Source organism: Parus major, chromosome 8, assembly GCF_001522545.3.
Source record: "Parus major isolate Abel chromosome 8, Parus_major1.1, whole genome shotgun sequence".
NCBI lineage: Eukaryota > Metazoa > Chordata > Aves > Passeriformes > Paridae > Parus > Parus major.
In genome coordinates this window covers 29,485,854-29,505,949 of record NC_031777.1, presented here as the reverse complement: position 1 = coordinate 29,505,949, position 20,096 = coordinate 29,485,854, and the positions used below count along the sequence as shown (strand labels likewise).

At 45.6% G+C, this 20,096-nt stretch overlaps 1 protein-coding gene across 1 annotated transcript in view; it reads right to left on the bottom strand.

Annotated features, from left to right (window-relative positions):
- The window catches only part of CACHD1 (cache domain containing 1), an 81,285-nt gene extending 62,847 nt beyond the window's left edge, over window positions 1-18,438 (bottom strand). The window contains exon 1 of the mRNA XM_015636863.1: window positions 18,232-18,438. Coding sequence (XP_015492349.1) covers window positions 18,232-18,438 — 207 coding nt within the window. The remainder of the gene's footprint in view (window positions 1-18,231) is intronic.
- Between the last annotated feature and the right edge of the window lie 1,658 nt (window positions 18,439-20,096).

Genomic DNA, 20,096 nt, shown 5'->3' with positions numbered 1-20,096 from the left:
TTACAGATACATGAGAAATAGAAAAGATAAAACCCCAAGGTGTCACCACCAACACCCTGAACACACTGCCAACACTGACAAACTGCATCCTGCAGCCCAAAAATCAACAGACAGGTGCAAAATAGCAAATAACTCCTGGGTAAATAAAGCAAAGAAGGTAATCCCCAAAAGAAAGTGCTCAAGCACTTTTCCCAGGAGCTGAGCTGTCCCACAGCATCCAGAGGTCCCCACAACCCCTAGGAATGTTCTTCCCTCGTTTTTTCAGGGAGCAGCACAAGTACCAAAAGCTTGGGAATGCTTGCTGGGAGCTGCTGCTGAACTTCTCCCATTATCTCAGGACACAGGAGGAGGCAGAGCAGCCCACAGAAAACAAATGTAATCCCCTGGAAAGAGCACAGCCATTAGATGTTATCAGTTTGCAAAAAAAAAATTAAAGATTGAGACTGGAGGAAGCTCATGAATTGAATTCTTACAGCACTTCAAAGCAATTTGTGCATGAATGCAAGCATTTATTCTTCTAATTAAAAAAGGGAAAAAGAAGTAAAATAGCAAGACATCATTTACATGAAAGAGGGGGGAGTAAAAAAAACACCAAAAAACAACCAACAACCAAAACTCAAACAAAACCTTCAGTGTTAATCAAGCACAGAGTGGATTCCAACCCAGAAAAGGGAGAGAAAGCTCCAGATTTAATGAGGGAAGGTGCTGGAGAGGAGCAGAACTCGCCTTGGTGCTTTCTGCAGTGCTCCTGCCAAGCTGTCCCACAGGAATTTCTACAGCCAGCCTTTGGGAGCAAAAAAATCATCAGATGTTGTGCAAAGCAGGGAATTTCTTTTATTCCTGCCCCCTCTCATTGTTTCCCAAACGAGCCAAGGGTGGGGGCTCCAGGGTCCTGGATCCCAGGGGATGGGATGGAGAGCACAGCAGGGATGGAGAGGGTTTTTTAAAAGACTGTTTATTCTAAATAAAGGCAATGATCCCAGCCCTCTAAAAATGAGCTGTGCTGAAATGATTATAAATATATTTACCATTCAAACACTGAGTAGCAAGAAGTTACACTCGACTCCAATTTAAAAATCACAGTGTGCTCTTCTGAGGAGCTGATTAACAACACGGAATGATTTCTGTGTCTGAAATTAGTAGCTGAAATTTGTAAGAACTGCCCCCCAAAAAATCTCCCTAAAGGCATTTCACCTGTGCAAACACAACTCCTCAGGTCACTCAGCAGGATTTTTTTCAGTTTCCCCTCAGGCATCTCCTCCTTAGCCAGGGGAGGAGCTTTTTGCAGTTATTTCAATGCCAGGGATGCTCTGAGCTCCAGATTCCCACAAATCCAAGCCACACATCCTAGGATTCACTGCAGGGGGAAAGCTCTGCTGGTTTATCCCAGATTTCCCATTCCTTATCCTCAAGTTTTCAAGGGAGAAATGCACTACCTGCAGCTTCAGCTCTGCTTGGAAAAACTGCACGTTTGGGGCTTTTTATAAGGTCAGTGTTACTCATCAAAGATAGAGGAAAACATGGGAGAGAAATCACAAAAAACACAAAGAGAAAGGAGGAAAAAGAACCCAGCTTTCAGGATGTTTAGAAACAGCCTGGCTTCTTTTGGAAGTTTGTTTTTTCCTCTGTTCTGAGCTGTTTTTACCTCCCCAATGCAAACTTCCAAGTCCAGGAACAGACTGGGCTGACAACTGCACAATTCCAGCTGTGGGGGATGGAATTAATATCTCAAATTGATATCAGATGCATGTTTTGCAATCTAAATCACACCAGATATCTTGCTACAAACCTGTAAACACAGTCCTGGGACCCTGCCCATCCACACAATCTTGTCATTTCTGCCCAACAGAGCACAACATCATGAGGACAGGGCAGACAACAGAATGTGGGAGCAGATTTTTACTGTTAAAAAGGGATTTAAACTGGAGGGAAGCAGCTTTTCAGAAAAAAACCAAGCCAGGAAGTTGACAGTGGTAGCATTAATTCCTGTCCTGATGTGATGTCATTGCCAGTTGGGTTGTACCTATTAAAAAGATCAAAAAGGCCTCAAGTGCCAAACACACATTGTTAAAATTCAAGCAGGAACAAAGGCAATTATTATTTTTCATTCCCTCTATAAATATTATCACAAGCTGCTTTTTCACAAAACATTTACAAACTATGCAGCAAATCCATTCCTCCTGGTAAATGAACACAAACCAATTTCTCTTTCAAAACAGGAGAGAATGACTTGACCTCTTTTTTAATTTCCAGTCATGTTTAACTTTGTGGAAGCAAAATATTTTGGAATCTCTGGAGAAAAGGCTGCTCTCGTTTACTCCACACTAATCTCTGCTGTGATTTCTTTCCCTTATTTGAGAAGCACTTGTGCTGATCATGGGTAGTGTCATCTTCATTAAAGATAATCAAGAATCCCTAGGCAGATATTTGCACTTGAAATTAGATGCTTCCTTATATTTCAACATTTCCTAACATCCATTCATATTTAATTCTCCAGGATGCTTCAATGCCCATGAAATATGGATCAGTCCAAGCAGTTTTCCAATTAGAAATCGTTCAGAGCATGAGGCCAACAGGACTGAGTGGCAAACCTGAAATTGAATTAAGGATTTAAGGCTGGATAGAGACCACCTCCAGCTCAGCAACTAAAGAAATTCCCTTTCTTTTGCCTTTCTGTGTAATTATCTGTGTGTTGCACATCTGTCTGAACACGCAGGAACGACACCATAATCCACTTTGGGATCGGGATTAGCGAGTTCAGGCTCCAAGGAGAAATAAAGGCATTAACAGTGCTTTGAATGGAGAATGGAAGTAGATTAATGCTACTCAGGGAATGAATATTCCTGTTGTCTCACAGTTATTCCTGCACTGGTAGCAGGATTTGACTGTCAGGAAGTGGAAGGGGAAAAAAAAAAAAGACTTAATGGGCTCCTGCTACACCAAGGTTTGAACCCTGCACAAGCCACTCATTTAAGAATTGGACTCGATGATTTTTGTGGGTCCCTTCCAAGTCAATCTGAGTTGATTTCTGAGGTGATTTCCTTCTAATTTTAAATATTTATCCCCTTTGCCATGCCCCAGACATTGTTCACCACAGAGGTTGTATGGATGTTAACAGTCACCAAAAGAGGCTGCTCAGGTTTCAATTTCTCCACCCATTTCTCCAATTTCTTTTCAATTTCTCCCATTTCCAAACAGAGAAATCTCTACCTCCTTCTCCACAGAAGCATTTTTGGTACACAGTGGTAGAGGAGGAGCCACAGCCATGGTCAGATGTGAGGAGTCCATGACCTGCAGCTCCTCTGAGAGCAGAAGAGCTGAAAACAGCCTCCAACCACTCGTTTTTTGGGGGTAGAAATGTACTGAGCAAAGGAAAAAAAACACAAAAGAAAGACCAAATTGCCATTTTCTTACCCAGACAGAAACAAAACCCAGCACCACATCTCACAGAAGTTTTGCTCAGATTTTACAACTCCATAATTTATTACCACATTCATTCCAGCAGATTGTTTTATTTTAAATACAATCTCCCCCCCCAAAAAAAAAGCCACATTTAGGTTTTCAAAGATTCTTAATTTTCCTTTCAGTGAGGTATTACTGTATTTCCTTGTCCTTGGAGAGTTTTATCTGGGATTACACACATGTACCAAAACACAGCTGTTCCACTTCTTGGCTCCTTTATTTTTTTCCCAGAGAAAAACCTGCCTCTATCAGGCACCCAATTAGCTGCTCACTATCAAAAAGCTGCTGGGCCCTTTCATCTGCTTGAAAACTGGATTCAAGTGAGAGGGTGTCATGGAAACTGTGGCTGGGGTCATTTCCTGTTGCAGTTTTCCAGTCACCAAAAATAAAATAGCAATAACAATACTAGAAGGGTTTTTTTGCCAATTAAAAAAAAAATAAAAATGAGTATTTGTTATCCCAGCGTGCAAAGCAGTAGCTGTGTGAAAAGGAAAATTATTATTTTTCATGAGAAATGGTCATCTGACAAAGAAGAAATTGATTTCTATGTTCAACTCTCTCTTAAAGTGTGAAGATTGCACGTGCAGAACACAAAATTTGCAGTAAATACGCAATGAAATGAATGAAGAATTTAAAATTAAAAGCCCAGCTCACACTACTACCACAGTTTTGTTTTTCAAAATATTTCACTGAGCAAGTGGGATGGAAAATTTTAGATAATTATATAGGAGAGTCTAGCTAATGAGCTAAGGACAATACTGAAAACTAAAACAAAAAAATAAAAATAAAAATGGGAAAGTTCATGAACCAGGGAGCTTTTTCACCTTAAATGAGTCATAAATAGAGGTAATTAAAAATTTTTAAAAAACCAAGAAAATCTCAGTCCTTTGCTGGATTTTCTTCTATTTTGATGAAAAAAGGAGAGAAAAAAAATACCATGAATTTGCACACATTCTCAAATAACCTATTTTTTAAACACAGAGTTAAGTGGGGGGATAACTGGGAAATACAAATAAATTCCTCTTAGAGAAGAATTAAATCACAGATGTGACTTCTGCAAGAGCTTTGGTGAGAAGAGATTGAGGAACATCCATTTATGAGCACACCTAGGAAAGTCCTCATTTGGTTTATACAGAAAATGCCCCAAGTTCACTTGGCAAAAAGGCCTTGAGTGCCTCATTTCCAAAAGCTTCTTCCAATTATCCAGGTGAAATTGTCCCTCAGAGCTGTGTGACATCAGTGCAGAACATCTTGGTTGCTCCTGAGACAAGAAACGCTTTCAGGTCCCAGAAGAACAGAGCCCATCCCTCTGCCTTCCACCCCATTCCTGTTCCACGCACGTTCCTCAGGCAGCCTGTTCCACCTGGATTCCCTGCCAATCCCTCTGAGGGCACCTGGTGCAGCCCAACCCTTGGTTTTACCCTCACAACCAACAGCTCTGCCCCTGGAGAAGCTGCAGGTGCTCAACTCCAGCCAGACACAAGAACTTTGGCTCTCTCTTGACGCGCTGGAGTCTCCAGTGTGGAGAACTGAGGGGTGAGATGGAGACAGGCAGCTGGAGCTGAGGGCAAGGAGCAAGGTGAGGTTCACCACAGGCATTGCTGGAATCCCCACACATCTCTCTGGAGCTACCCAAGCAGCTCCCAGATCTTCCCCACCGGAATGCACAACTTGGGAATGCACGGGCAGCGTTTGCACAACGACCTTTCCCACCAGGGACGGCTCAGGGGGGACAGCAGCAGGAATTTCCCCATGGAAAGGGAGCTCAGGCACTGGAACTGCCCAGGGAGGGTTGGAGTGCCCATCCCTGGAGGTGTCCAGGGAATTCCTGGATGTGGCACTCAGAGCTCTGGGCTGGGGACAAGGAGGGGATTGGACACAGCTGGGACTTGCTGACCTTGGAGAGCTTTTCCAACCTTAATGATTCTGGGATCCGACCAAACTAGAAACCTGACTGCAATCACATCTATCCAAGTTCTAACTTAATTAAATATGTGCATTTTCTTGTCTATGTTCTCCTACCCCAAAGTCTGGGGTTTTTTAATAATCTTCTCTCACTTCATCTTTACTCAGCAATTTCCAGACTGGAATAGATTTCCTGAAGTTTTTGCAGGAAAACAAAAGCACCACGTGAATTAGCACCAACACAAAGGAAGACGTCTTTATCAGACAACCCAGGATTTGTTTTTGCTGAAGTTTTACTGTTTTTGTTAATGGAAAGTTAAATATATACCCATTAAATTCTTGTTCTTGTGAAGATTATTGTCAGGTCAAGCTGAACGTATCCATGACCTTGCAGCCTTATTGTTTTAGGATGAAAGGTAAAGGTTAGAAAAATGTGATTTAAGAGCCACAGACAGGAAACAAAACGTAGCTGAGAGATTAAAGAAAAGATGAAATACAACATGAAATCTCAGTTTACAAAAATAATAAATAAAAAGCCAATAAATAAATCAAATGCTGTTGTAGTAAGTGGCCATTACAGAGAAACCTGAGATATACAAGTTGTGCCCAGGTGTGGACACTGCTGCCACAATCCCGGCTGTGATTCCCGGGAAGGACGAGGTCATTGGGAATGCAAAGCCCCAGAAATAATAAATAAAAAACCAATAAATAAATCAAATGCTGTTGTGGTAAGTGGCCATTACAGAGAAACCTGAGATATAAAAGTTGTGCCCAGGTGTGGACACTGCTGCCACAATCCCGGCTGTGATTCCCGGGAAGGACGAGGTCATTGGGAATGCAAAGCCCCAGCTGGGCCAGGAGGAACTGGAGAGTTCAGAGCCCTCCCCCACTCCCATCCTGCTCCCCATTATTCTCCACTCAAGCTGAAAGCCACAAGGGCTTTTCCTCGGCCCCTCCGTGTCAGCCAGACTTGGGAAGCTCTGCAGGAATTGCTGAGGGATCCAGGAAGGCACAAAAGGCTCCAGCCACAAAAAGCCCTTTCATCTGGGCCGTGTGTCCATTAAACACGTCCTGCTAATGTGCATGTGTTTTATAAAGTGATTATAAAGTGAAGGCTCAGTCACTAACTCAACTGCACAATAAGATTTTTAAAGTCTATCACTGGAAAACTGGGATTTGAAATGAGGAGCTGGGAATGCTGCACCAGGGCTGGGTACCCCAGGTGAAAGGGGATTTTGTATTTTTTAAGGTTTTCATTTCTTTCTTTAGTGGCACTCAGACACCTCACACTGTTCAGGAAAACATGGAAAAGAGGATTCAAGACCTGACAGTGTTCCTGCACCAAACATGATGCTCTGGCAGGTTGGAAACAGAAAGTTAATAAATAAATAAATAGCAGAAGTAATAGATCAGCTCTTGCTGTCACACCATGGATCAGGATGAACTGGTGAGCTGCCACTCCTGCTCTTATCAACACCAAAGCCACTTTATCCTCTTTCTCCATCTTTTCCCCCCCTTCCTTATCCCACAGGGGCTCAGCATCTCCTGAGATTTTGAGTAACTAAGGTAGGTACAGACTCCTGCCAGCTCTGTGAGAAAGGAAGTTGTCTTCTGTCCACCAAAAGGAAAAAAAAAAAGGCTTTTAAAAAAGTAATAAAAAAAAATCCTTTTTTTCTTTCTACATCATCAAAGCAAAGGCAGAAGTTGAGAATCCTCCCCAGTGTGGGTGTGGCTGTGGGCCAGCTTTGCATTCCAGCCTGTGCAAACCACAGCCTTGCTATAGCAGGGTTTCCATATTTTAAATGTATTTTTAGACTTTGGGCCCGATTCTGACACTGGCTCGAACTTCATTTCTGAGCAAGGGTCCCAGAAAGGATCCCAAACAAACTGTGAATCTATTTTCGGGATTAAGATGAAATGTCCTCTCCCAGCAGCAGCAGCAGCTCCAGTCCAGCTCCTCACAGGACAAGGAGGGAGAGGAGGGGTTGCAGAACGGCTGGGGATTGTCAGGCACGCTTCATCCATCCACATCCTGCCAGGAACAGAGAATCCCAAACTGCTCAGGGACAAAAGGACCTACCTTAAAGACCATCTCATTCCACCCCTGCCATGGAAGGGACACCTCCCCACACCCCAGGCTGCTCCAAGCCCTGTCCAGCCCAGCCTCAGGCACTGCCAGGGATCCAGGGGCAGCCACAGCTGCTCTGAAAACGCCGTGCCAGGGCCTCACAAGGAACATTTTCCTCCAAATATCTCATCCAAACCTGCTCTCTCCAGTTTCATGCCATTCCTCCTTCTCCTATTACTCCATGCCCACGTCAAAAGCCCCTCATGGATATCTTCCATCAAGCAGGAGATTCCAGAGGACCTGTTATTTATTCCCTATTGGAATACTGTTGGAGAGGTCCCTGCCACACCAGAGCTGCCACCAGGCACCTCAGCTGTGCAGAGTGAGGCCAAGTGCTCACCCAGGCAGGGGAGAAGCCTCCAGCATTTCCATTGGCACTGGGAAGCAAGGAGACAGGGAATGGCAAAAATGGCAGAAAACAGGGAATGCTGGAGTGCCATGGGAAGGCAGCAGAAATCCAGCCCTGCTGCTCCTTCCCCCTGCACAGGAGTTTGGTGCACAAGGAACCCCCTGTGCTTCCCAAGGAGCCACGGTTTGGGATCAAAGGCCTGGGACAAGAAGGGACATTTTCTGTATCGAAGCTGCAGGAAGATCTGGGTTAATAAAAACCAGGGAAGAGCCTGGAATGAGCCTGACTTCCACTTGCACCTGCACTACACATTGAGATTCCAAAGAATCCCAAATTACCGCTTTCCTTCACTAAATATTTTAATCTCTATTATCCCCTTGGAGCTGCTTATTTTTCCTCCTCTTTATCCTGACTTTTCAGGCTCTGTGAAGCCATCCAGACAACACACACCAAGCAGGTCTGACGTTCCCAATGAGCCTCCCCAGAGCTCTGCATTCATTTCATCCCCACTCCACATCTTCCCAAAATAGCTGCTGCACCTTTGCTCCTCACAAGGAGAAATCCATGAAAACCATGGTGTTGGATGTTGGGTTTCATTTATTTTTGGAGGCCGAGTTTCTATTCTTGGAAAGGTAGGAAAAAGCAGCGTTTCAAAGTCTGAGGTTGCAATTACCAGAACATACTTTTTTTTTTTTTTTTAATGTATTTCTAGACTTTCAGCCAACCACTTTCTGAATAAATACATAAATATGAAAGGGGAGGTAAAATTCTATTTCTGTGACATCACAGTGAATAGATATTTTAAAATTCATGAGATTGAATTTCACACCAAATAAAAATAAACAACTGGTCATTTCTATTTCTATTAAAGAAGTTATCTCCTATCATGGCTATGTTGGGGTTGCTTTAATTTTGACTTTGCAGACAGTAATTTTAATGGAAATACAGCATCATCAGTATTTAAAATTTCAGAAACCAAACACAACTTTTGGAATAGAATTCCTGTTCCCAATGGTGAGCTCAGCACAGCAGAGGTTCCTCTCTGCCAAGAACAGCTGGATCATCAGTGAACTGAATTTAACAACTTCAAGACCATCAAGCACATCCATCAAAGCAGCTACTGAAATGATCTAGGGATTGTAAAATATAACAGCAGCAAAATTCAAAAGGAAGAGCCAGGATATGATAATTTATAATTATAGTTTCATTTCACTCAAAAAGAAAACATTAAAAATAAGATCTCTTGTTTTCCCCAATTGCACTAACGAGCAGTAATTCACAAGAGAAGTTTGGCTACTCGGTGCCAATAGGTTTGGATTTGCAGCCTCGACCTTGCTGAAGCTCATCTAAAGCTAAAAAACTCTCAGTTTACAATTTCCACCCTCCTCCTGCAGTGTATGTGAATATTAACTTATTTCCATTTTTTTAATGAGAACCTCCTCCAAGGAAGACACAAGAGACTGTGTAGCCAGGAAGAACATTTCCTAATTTTAATCAAACACATCAAAGACTGAAATTTACAGTTTAAAACCAGCTGCCCGAGCAGGATTTCTGCCTAATGTGACAAACAAGCATCCTCAGTTTCCTTATTTCCTTATTCCTTCAGCACCCTCATTCCTGCCTGCTCCAGAAAGGGCAGTTTTCCCTACAAAATGCTGTGTGCAGCTGAACTCCACCAAAACAGACCAAGGGAATAAATCCCACATCCCACCTGGCAGTCCTGGAGAGCCACTGGCAAAAGGAATGAAAGACAATTCTGAAATTCATATTCCAGACAATTCTTTGGGCAAACAATGTGCTCAAGGATGTAGAAAAATACCCTTTCATTGCTGAAACTGCTAAGTGTATTAACCTCAAATAAAAAACACTTCTATTTTTAGCCTTCAATGCCTTACACACCACACAAAAATCCTGTCTCCAAAATGTTGGTTTGGCCCCTCTGGAATACACCTGCCCATGAGGGCTTGACCAGACTGTTGCAAATTGGAAATATATAGAAAAAAAAACAAAAAGAAAAGTCTTTTTTTTTTTGGAGGTTCAACTGGAAGCTGAATGTGCAATGTGAATTAAAATGTGAACTGCAATTCAGGATCCACAGAGTGGAAGTGGCTTTTCCTCCTCATTTCACACTCCTTGTAATGATGGGAGATGCTGCTTCTTTCTTATTGTCCCAATAGTCTTTATCAAATGTCAGAAATTCCACATGATTTCAATATTGGAGAAAAGAGGAAAAACAATCTGCTAATTCACTGACCACAAACAAGGCAATAAAAATACCCTGGATGTGAGTTTTCTGTAGCCACCTCCCATCAGCAGCTGCCCCTGTGCTGGTTTGTGATGGACAGGTGATCACTGAAAGGAAATACTTCAGGAAAACCTCTCCCACAAAATGCACAATTCCATAGCCACGCCAAGGAGTCCATTGTAGGGTATTCCCAAAAAGCTCTCCTGGCTTCCAGCACATCCAACACCTCAGCAGCTCCTTCTGCCCAAAAAGCTTCACAGCACTCGTTTTTCTCTTCCAGTACAAGTTGAGCATGAGCAGTCTCTGCTGAGGACTGGGGATGCTGGTTCCTGGGGTTTGGGAAGCATCAGGAGCTGAGCCATCCCACGCTGGAGCAATCCCACCTGACACAGCTCCAGCTCTGCTGTCACCCCCAGCTGGAGCTCTGCTGTCACCCCCCAGCTCTCCTGACCTGTTTCCAGTGTCACATCCATGCCACGTGGAGAGGGGAAGGACAGGAAATCACCTCTGGCAGGGTGAGATCCCTGTGCTTCCAGGGAAAAGTGCTCTGATTCGGATAAATCCCAGGCCTGACTCACCACCCATTTCAGCCAAATGCTGCTGTGCCCCACATGCTCTGGGGTTCCTTTATTTCCCAACAAATAAAAGGCTCTCCTGGCTCTCCATGTGCCATTCCCAAGGCTTGGGAAGCCCTTTCCAACCTTGGCTCAGAGCCTGGTCCTGCTCCAGGCAAACAGGCTCCCACTGCAGCTCTTCTTGGGGAGCCTGTCCCCTCTCCCCCCAGCCCACCACCACAAACACCTCTGCAGGTTTGGTTTGAATCCTGAGGTACAGCCCAAAAGGAAATGTTTCTAATTCTTCCTTTGCTGAAAGGAGAGAAGCAGGGTCTGAGCAGGGCAGGGAGGTCACAGGAGCACCTCAGCCCTTTGGTGTGGTACCACCACATCACCTCTGTCCAGCTGAACTCAACTCCACATGCAATTTGCTGTGAAATCTCAAAAAAACAGCACAAAAATAACCCTAGCGTGGTGAACACACCAGAAATTCTGCTTAAGGCATTCCAGCTCCTAGAAACTTTTATGGCAACTTCCAGATGTGTCTATTTTAAAGTTGGTTGGGTTTTTTTTTTCCCCTGGCCTCATTCCCACCTGTGACAATCCTAAGTATAGCCAGAAATTCCTCCAGCATCACAGGGATATGTGCAAAAGAAGGTCAAAACTGGACAGGGAGCATTGGCTAGACAGTTCTGCAGACATGCTGAAAGGAAAATTACAGTTTTTTATCCAAAAGGTGGAAGGGGGTTCAAATCACAGAGTCCAAGACATGCAAGTCCATGAGTTCAGAGGCCAACAGCACCACAAAAAGCAGTTTTTATCAGCTGCTCCTGCCTGGGAAGCTGCTAAAGGGAGATGTAATCATTTGCTTTTACTAATTATTGTAATTGTGCAAATATACTTTTGCAAGATCACTTGGGAGACTCTCCATCGAGGCAGTTGATAAAGTGACTCCGTTAACACTTTTCCTGGGATTGGAAATGAGTGTTCCTGATTTGTGGCACCAGCATTGTTTTAAAAGTCAGCTCAGATTTTCCCTGCTAAAGCAGACACATAATTTCATCCAGATTTCTGCACATGGAAGAACACACAGAGCACAGGATTCAAGCAATAACTTGGCTTATGTTTTAGATCAGAAAAGGAAAATTTCCACAACAGACATTGCATAAGCACTAATGTTTTTATGCTGTTTTCCATGGAAAAGAGAACACAAGGATATCCTTTCAGATTTCATTAACATTGCACGGTATTGAACAAGAAACTGCACGAAAATGATGATTGAGGAATGCAGGCTCTATATTTTTACACTTTATCCTGCATTAAACCTATAATACAAGAACTATTAATCAAAACCTTAGTAAAATCTTTGACAGACTAAACAAAGATTGATGCATGAGATAAATCACTAAAATTGAAATTATTAAATTAATTATTTATCTACAGGAAAAAAAAAAACAAAAACACATTACAAAGAATAAAATTGAGTATTTATCTATTCAACTCCATCAAAATAAATAATTCCTGGGCCATTTATCCAACCCTTATCCATGAAGAATTTCTATTTCCAGGCTTCACAGAGAGCTCAGGTAGCCCCAAATCCCAGCTCCATCTATGGAGTGCCCTAACAATGGAAATAAATGAAATTTGGGGTGCTCCCTTACAGCTGGACAGTTGCACACAGGAGGGCACTGAAGTGACAAAGCTCCAAGCATTTCTGGGCCAATTTCTCCCCCATAAATTGACAAACCAAAAAAAAAATCTGTTTATTCTTATCAGTCTCCTGGAATATACAGATCTAAAAGAATAACTGGGAAACGCACGCACAAGAAAACTTCTTGTTTTTTTTTCCCCAATCCAAACATGTTTTGCCTCTGAAAGAAGAGAATTTCTCAATGTTTTTTGACAACAAAAATTGGGTTTTTTTCTCCCCAGTGCCTTGCCAGGCTATGGCAGCAGAGCACTTCATAGGCACCAACCTCTCCAAGAAAAACTGGGAGCATTTCTTGTGCGCCTTCCTTGCGTTATCAGCCCTGCCACAGCTGAGATTCCCAGTCACTTCCCAGAATATCTGAATTCCTGCTGTCCCAGGGACTGCAGGATCCTTGGGCACAGCTCATTATCTGCCAGCCCACCTTGCTGCTCCACATCCCAACTTTTATCTGGCCAGGCCAGCTGCATTCCCGGTGTTTGAAGTGGAATGTCAGCCTTGGCTGATGCCACATGACTGAGGATGCCCCGACCCTTTGAAGAGATGACTCAAAGCCTAATTAAAAATTCAGATTTGGTTTGCCCTTCCACCAGGACCTCTAGCTGTCTTTTGGAAGTGTTTCATGCTAGGAAAAAAAAAAGGAATGTGTGTGGAAAAGGATAAAATTTTAGGCTGTCACAGCTCCTTGAATAAAGCTGCTGTAGCTGGATTCAAACTGAGGCATAATCATGGAAAACAGATGAGGTTTTGCTGCACTGCTTTCTACTTTTAATTATTCCTGCAGCACACACTACTGCTAAATAATATTAAAATAACCCAAAAAGATACAACTGAACACTTAACAGCCTTCCTGACTTCTGGGTTTTATTTATATCAGCATCACAAGCTGAAAATAATAGGGGAAAAAAAAGGAAGCAGTTTTTTGTGCCAAGGGTGCCGAGGTCCAGGTTTCAGAGCTGGAGGATGTGGGGTTTTACACCACTTACTGTGCAAGTCACCACAGATTTATTTATAAGGATTCATCAAAAGAAGTGGAGAAATGTGTGAAACCTCTGATTTCAGAGATGGAGAACCACCATTCTGGTATTTAAATTTGTCTGCAGGACAGCTCAAAATGGGATTTATCTCTTCTAAGTAGTAAATCCATCAGCCAGAAGACAATCCCATTAGGAAAAAAAATAAAGAAAATAATGCTGCATTCTGTCAGTGCTCATTTTCAAAAGGATTGAATAAACAGACAGCTCTGGTGACTCTCTGCCATCCCAAAAATCCTCAAAAAATATGGATTTTTCAGCCCATATAAACCCCTGGACATCTCCACATCTCCATGCTGTGCTTGTCTCAGCATAATCTGTTCTTCTAGAAAAACATGGCCAGACAAGTTATTAGGAAGATAAATAAATAATATACTTGCCAATCAACCAGGAGAAGCCTGTACTTAGCTCTTATTTTACACATCACTGCATCACCTGATGAATTAATATATTATTGTTTGCACAGTATTAGTATTAAAAATGAATTGGGGAAAAAAATGACCAGCAAACTGCTTTTTTTTTTCAGATTCAAAATGCATTTTTTTTTTAATTCCAGCCCCCAAGACCAGTAACAGACAGTAAGAAATGTGCTTCCTTCACAGAGTAGGAGTTAAGGATTAAGATGGCAGAGCTGCTTTCACAAATATTCGAGGCCCTCTGGGCCTACAACTTTTGTTACTGTCTGGCTGGAAACATCAACATGCATTTTGAGAGTTATAGAGGCATTTAATGCTTTTCATCTTCAAAGCATTTCTTACTCCTTTCAACTCTGGCTGCAAGTATTATATCCCTGTTTTGGAGATGGAAATGTTACTTTGCCCCACGCTATCAAAAAATATTCCTCCTCATCTCACCCAGAGCAGATTTAGAAGGTTAAACCTCTCCAAAACCAAACCAACCACTCACTAAAGTTCTGATTTCTTCTTTTCCTGCCTTCAACTCCCAACTAAAGAATTCCAGTTGTTTTGACCAACGACCTACCCTGTAATTTCAGCCAGGCCAGAGAAGCTGGGATCAGACGAGCCAGGTAACAGCAATGGTGAAACTCCACCCGCAGATCAGGTCATACCACAACCACCAATTTAGTTATAATTTTAGTAAAAAAAAAACCTCTTAACTTTTAATTAGTGCTGAGTGTCAGCTCTGCCCAGGAGAATATATTACAGGACTGTCACACAAGTACTCATTGAGCGAGCTCCAGCCCTTGGCAAGCGATGCCATGGGGTATTTAGGATGCAGTTTGCTGAGGAATGACAAGGAGTACGGAGCTGGGATTGCACACTGCCTCCCAAGGATGCAGCCTGCTGCCAGAAGGTGTTTCCTGGAATGACAGGGATGCTGTCAATGTGCTCTGCCTGCTGAAAAAACAAGGGAACAGTTACAGGTGACTGGGGTACAGCACAAGCCACAGTCCTTCTCCAGCACCCTCCATTCCGTAGGGGAGAGGGGAGAGATTGTGGTGAGGCTGTTCCTGGTTGATTTGGGAAATCACTTTGGACAGAAACATAAACAGATCACTCTGCTGCTCAGGCCAAAAATCCTTATAAAGATGTGTATGTACACACCACTCACACCCCAACAGGTGAAAGGGAAGATACAGAATATTAAGGCACAGCAACATTAACTGGGAGTTTGGCAGAACTGTCAAATAGAGGGGGAACAATAATTAATCAGAGCAACAGAGAAAATCAGACAACTGATGACCTTTCAATATTTAACCACTCCTGTAGAAATAACACAGAGGCAGACACCCAGGAACCCACACACACTGCAGAGCCCAGCACGTGTTCTCACTAAGGGAATCCTTGGTATGGTACAAATATGTATATTCTAATTGGAAATTTAAATAAGAACCTCTTAAGCTGCCATTCAGCACGTTCAGCAAATGATGCAACTCACGAGTTGTCACCTACACTACATGATCCTCAGCTGCTCTAGGCAGTACCATTCAAGGAATAAATTTATAAATGAAACCAGAGCACTTGCATGGGCGAGGAAACAAAGCACTCCCCAAAGGTAACAGTCACTGCCCTCATGCAAGTCTCTGTAAATAGAAAGCAGTGATGTGAGTGCCAAAATCAGACTGCTGCTGCCACCAGAAACCTCTCTCATCCTCAGTCCGCCTGTAGCTTCAGCCTCTCTTCCAGCTGCACCTCACTCCCCAACAATGCAAACTAACGTGAGTTGATGAGAAGCACTCGGTCCTCAGCGCTGCTGGACCATGAGGCACAGGCAGAAGGGACACGGGAAGGAGACGCCGCGCAGAGGAGAAGGAGCTCGTTTACAGCACCGCCAGTGCTCCCTCAGAAATCCGATTTATTTCATATCTCACGGCTTCCACATTCATTACTCCCTGCCCCTTCTCACAGGCATTTAAGGCTCACAAATTCTGTGTTTCTCCTCTTACCTCTTCCACTTGCTCCTCTGGTGTCTGTTCTGGAGACTCCACCTCATCCTGCCTTCCTGCACTTACAGAGGCTCTGTCTACACTTCCCTCTTTTCCCAGACTCAAAACACACCCAACCAACCTCTCACCTTCACTCTATTGAAGCATTTCCACCTGCTCCTGCCCTCATTGGATGCTTCCTTCCCACCTCCAGCTCAGACATTCCCTTCCTGCAAAGCCCTCTGGTGCCACCACCTCCTGCCTGTTACCGGGATGTGCAGATGTGGGAGCCACAGCTGGCAAGGACCAGAGCATGGGGAGAGCACGCAAGGGAAGCATTAAATCCTGCCACTTCCTCCTCTCTGGTTTCTGAAGCGAAATAAAACCGCAGCTCGCTAATGGCTGGATATCAACCCTTCCTCCTGCCACCACAGCTTCCCCTCACTAGTCCTGATTTGGGGCCAGTCACCCTCTAAACCAGGACAACACCCTTGGATTTATATCCAGTTAAAGCGTAAAAGCATTCTCGCTCTCCTTCCAAAATCCCACACCTTTCTTTTCTGCCTTTTCTACAAACACAACCTGTTTGCATCAGCCCAAGCATCCCCGCTGTGCTGGCAGTCCTGGTGCTCCCCACCACTCACCAACAGCCCTGAACAAGCAGAAAAAAAGGGAATTTTGTGCCAGCTACACCCAGCCCTGTCTGAGCAGGCTTTGGGAGTTTCAGCCCTAAAACCAAGTGAGAAGCACAGGCTGCAGTGACACATGTCATAACATTTTTTGTTCTACTGTAGGAGGTCAGCAAAAAAGCTTCTAAAATCAGGGGAGGTTTGTTCCCACTGGTTTTTAATCTTAAACAGCTGTAATAATGTTCCAGGGGGGAGCAAAGGACAGGCTGGGCATGAGCGTGATGGGAGCTGAAACAGTCAAAATATGAAGCATATAAAAATAGAGCTCAGTATGAAAAGGGTTTCAGTTTAACTACCAGTTTCACCACTTTAAATTACTTCAGGGCCTTAAATATCCAACTAATAGTAAACAGAATTTTAACATTATTTGCATCCCCATGCACTGGCATCCAGATTGTTCCCGAGTTTGGATCATCGGTACAATTCTTGGAAAGAAAACCTGGCTCATCCTATGGTTAATTCCTGCAACAATGTGTATTTTTATGAGCTGTTTTTTTCAAATACAACACACGCTGAGGTGACCGTATTATATTTTTTTTTCTTTAACGCCAGAAACGGATTTAGCAATGCAATTATACTGACTTCATTTGCATTAACAGAGACTCCACCAAAGCAAAGGATTATGCTTATATCTTTTGAGGAGAAATACATACATGCGTATGCACGGCAGAAGGGAAAAAAAAGGGACTTCCTTGAATTCAGTACATCAATAATGTACCTTGTTAAGTGAAGTCATTTAAATCCGCGTCTTCTTAGCATCAAGGACAAGAGACAGCTCAGTGTTTGCCCGGACAAAACGAGCCCTAGGAGGCCGCCCAGCACAATGATGGTCCAGAGGTGAGAGAATGCAGCCAGTTTAGAGAAGATAAAAGGCCATTTGGGTAGAGACCCCCGCTGATCCTATGAAAGTGTCTCCTTTTCAATTTGGGAGGCTTTTAAAACTGCATTTGCTACTGACCATACCTTACCCTGAAAGCCGCCTGGGATCCGATTTCACTTTTTCCCCCCCGCCCGGAGAGGGTCGGCAGCCGCCGGCTGTACCGCAGGTACCGGCGCTCCCTGCAAGTCCCACCAGCCCCTCCACAACACCCCGCAAACACCACACAACTCCCGGCAACGAGAATAATCCGAGCCCGCCGCGAACCCAGCAACTGAATAAACTCCTCTGCGGCCGGGAAACATCGCTTTCCCCGCGATCGCCCCGCAGCTCCTGCCCGCGGGATGCTCGGCCGGGACCGGCTCAGCACCGAGCCCCCAGCCCGGATCTGCCCCGGGGCACGGCGGCCTCAGCCCCCGGCCCGGGCTCCGACCCCTCCGCGACTGCGGGAGCCGCTTTTGGCTACTCCTATTGTGTAAATTACAAACAAAACAAGAAACTGCCCGTGCCCCACCGCTACGGCCCCGCTCGCCTTCGGGAGGGCGGCACTGCAGGGGAAGCGGGGCCGGGGGAAGCCGGGGCTGAGGAGAACCGGGACTGAGGGAAGCCGGGGCCGGGGGAAACTGGGGCTGAGGGAAGCCGGGGCCGGGCGAAAGCCGGGGGAAACCGGGGCTGAGGGGATCCGGGGCTGAAGGGGGGAACCGGGGCTGAAGGGGGGAGCCGGGGAGGGAAAGTTTGCGAAGAAGAAAAGAACCGAGGAAGGGACGGGGAAGAAAGAAAGGAATGGAGAGAGCAAAGGCAAGGCAGGAATCGGGAAGAGCGTGTGGAGGAGGGAGGGAGGGAGGGAAGGAAGGAGGGAAAACCAGGCGAGGCGCGGGCCGGGTCGGGCCATACCTGCATGGTGACGACCCTCAGCTCCTCGGTGGCGAGTTTCCTCATCTGGCTGGCCAGGACTTGCGCCTCGTCCAGGATGGAGAACTCCGCCTCGGCGGCGCCCAGCGCGCACAGCAGCGCCAGGCACAGGAGGCCGAGCGGCCCCCGGCCCCGGCGGGCAGGGGCAGCGGCGGTGCGGGGCTGCAGCCGCCCGCCGCCCCGCGCCATGCTGGGGGAGCGCCGCGGGCACCGCCGGCCGCGGGCACCGCCTGCCCCGCTCAGCGCCGCGGGCCGCCCGCCATGCAGGGGACGGCGGCGGGCGCTGCCCCGCGCCCGGCTCCGCGCTCACGGCGCTCCGCGGGCCCCGGCGCTGGAGAGAGAAGGAGAGACGCAAACTGCGGCGCGGAGGAGGAGCGGGAGCGGCGGGGCCGAGCGGAGGCGCCGCGGGCAGGGGGAGGTGTCTGGGGCCGCCGGGCTGCGGGCGGGGGCCGGGCCGGGCCCCCCGCGCCAGCCCCGCCCCGGAGGCCGCCGTGCCCCCGGGCCGGCCGCGGGACGCGGACCGGGGCGCCTCGGATCGGTCCTGAGCGTCTTCCGAAAAGTCACCGCTCTGCCGCCTTTGATTTTACTCTTTTAAAACTTTTTTTCTTTTTTTCCCCCCTTTTTATTTTATTTATTTTATCAGTGTTCAACGTCTCCTTTCGCAACCCCCCGGAGCCATCCGTGCCACGGCACCGCCCAGCACGGCCTCGTGTCGAGCAGCGAGCCTTGAGGAAATGTTTGTCGTGAAACTGACTCGGGCAATAAACAAATAAATGAATGGAAGGAACGGCGGCAAAGCCACCCCATGGCACACACAGCTGCGCTCCCTGGAAGAACAACAGGGATGAGACGATGAGCCAAGATACCTGGAGAAACACCCTCAATGGGGCAGGAATCAAAGAATCAGAGAATGGTTTGGGTTGGAAGGACCTTAAAATCCATCCAGTGCCAGCCCTGCCATGGCAGGGACACCTCCCACTGTCCCAGGGTGATCCAAACCCATCCAGCCTGGCCTTGGGCACTGCCAGGGATCCAGGGACAGCCCCAGCTGCTCTGGGCACCCTGTGCCAGGGCCTGCCCACCCTCACAGGGAAGAATTTATTCCTGATTTCTAATCTAAACCTAATTCCCTTCAGTTTAAAGACATTCCCCCCGTGTCCTATCACTATGCCCTTGTAAAAAGCTGTGTTGATGCCACATGCACAAGCACATGGCAAGCCCTGCATCCAGTAACGTAGCAGCATATTGAAATGCTAGAATCACAGAAAAAGTAAATTGGAAAAGACCCCCAAGATCATCAAATCCAACCATTAACCCAGCACTGCTAAGCCACGTCCCCAGGTGCCACCTCCACACACCTTTTGAACACTTCCAGTGGTGCTGATCCCATAGCTGTCCTGACCTTCCTCACACCTTCCCTCCTGACCAGCAGGAACCAAGCTGCAGCATCAGGTTGTATTAGGAAAACTCAAACAAGGAATAAATTTGGGGAGTGAAAGCCAAATTTCCATGGTGCAGCACCTGGAGGTACTGCCCAACAAACCCAAGAAGCCAAAAACCAGGCCCACGCAAAACACACACCCTCCAGATTTACTCTTTGTTAATTAACACTTTATAATTGTGCAGGTGTAGAAATGTTTAAATAAATCTGGCTTGTAGAGACACAAGGGCTTCAATAACCCACACCCACAGTTACATTTTTAAGAGTCCTACCAGAGCCACTTGTGTCCTGTAGCAGTAAATTCCAGGAGTTAACAATTCATCCAGGCATTCATGCAACATATTATTTACAATATAAATTGTAATAATATCCTATTTCCTTGAAATGTGGTTTCTTTCTGCTGTAA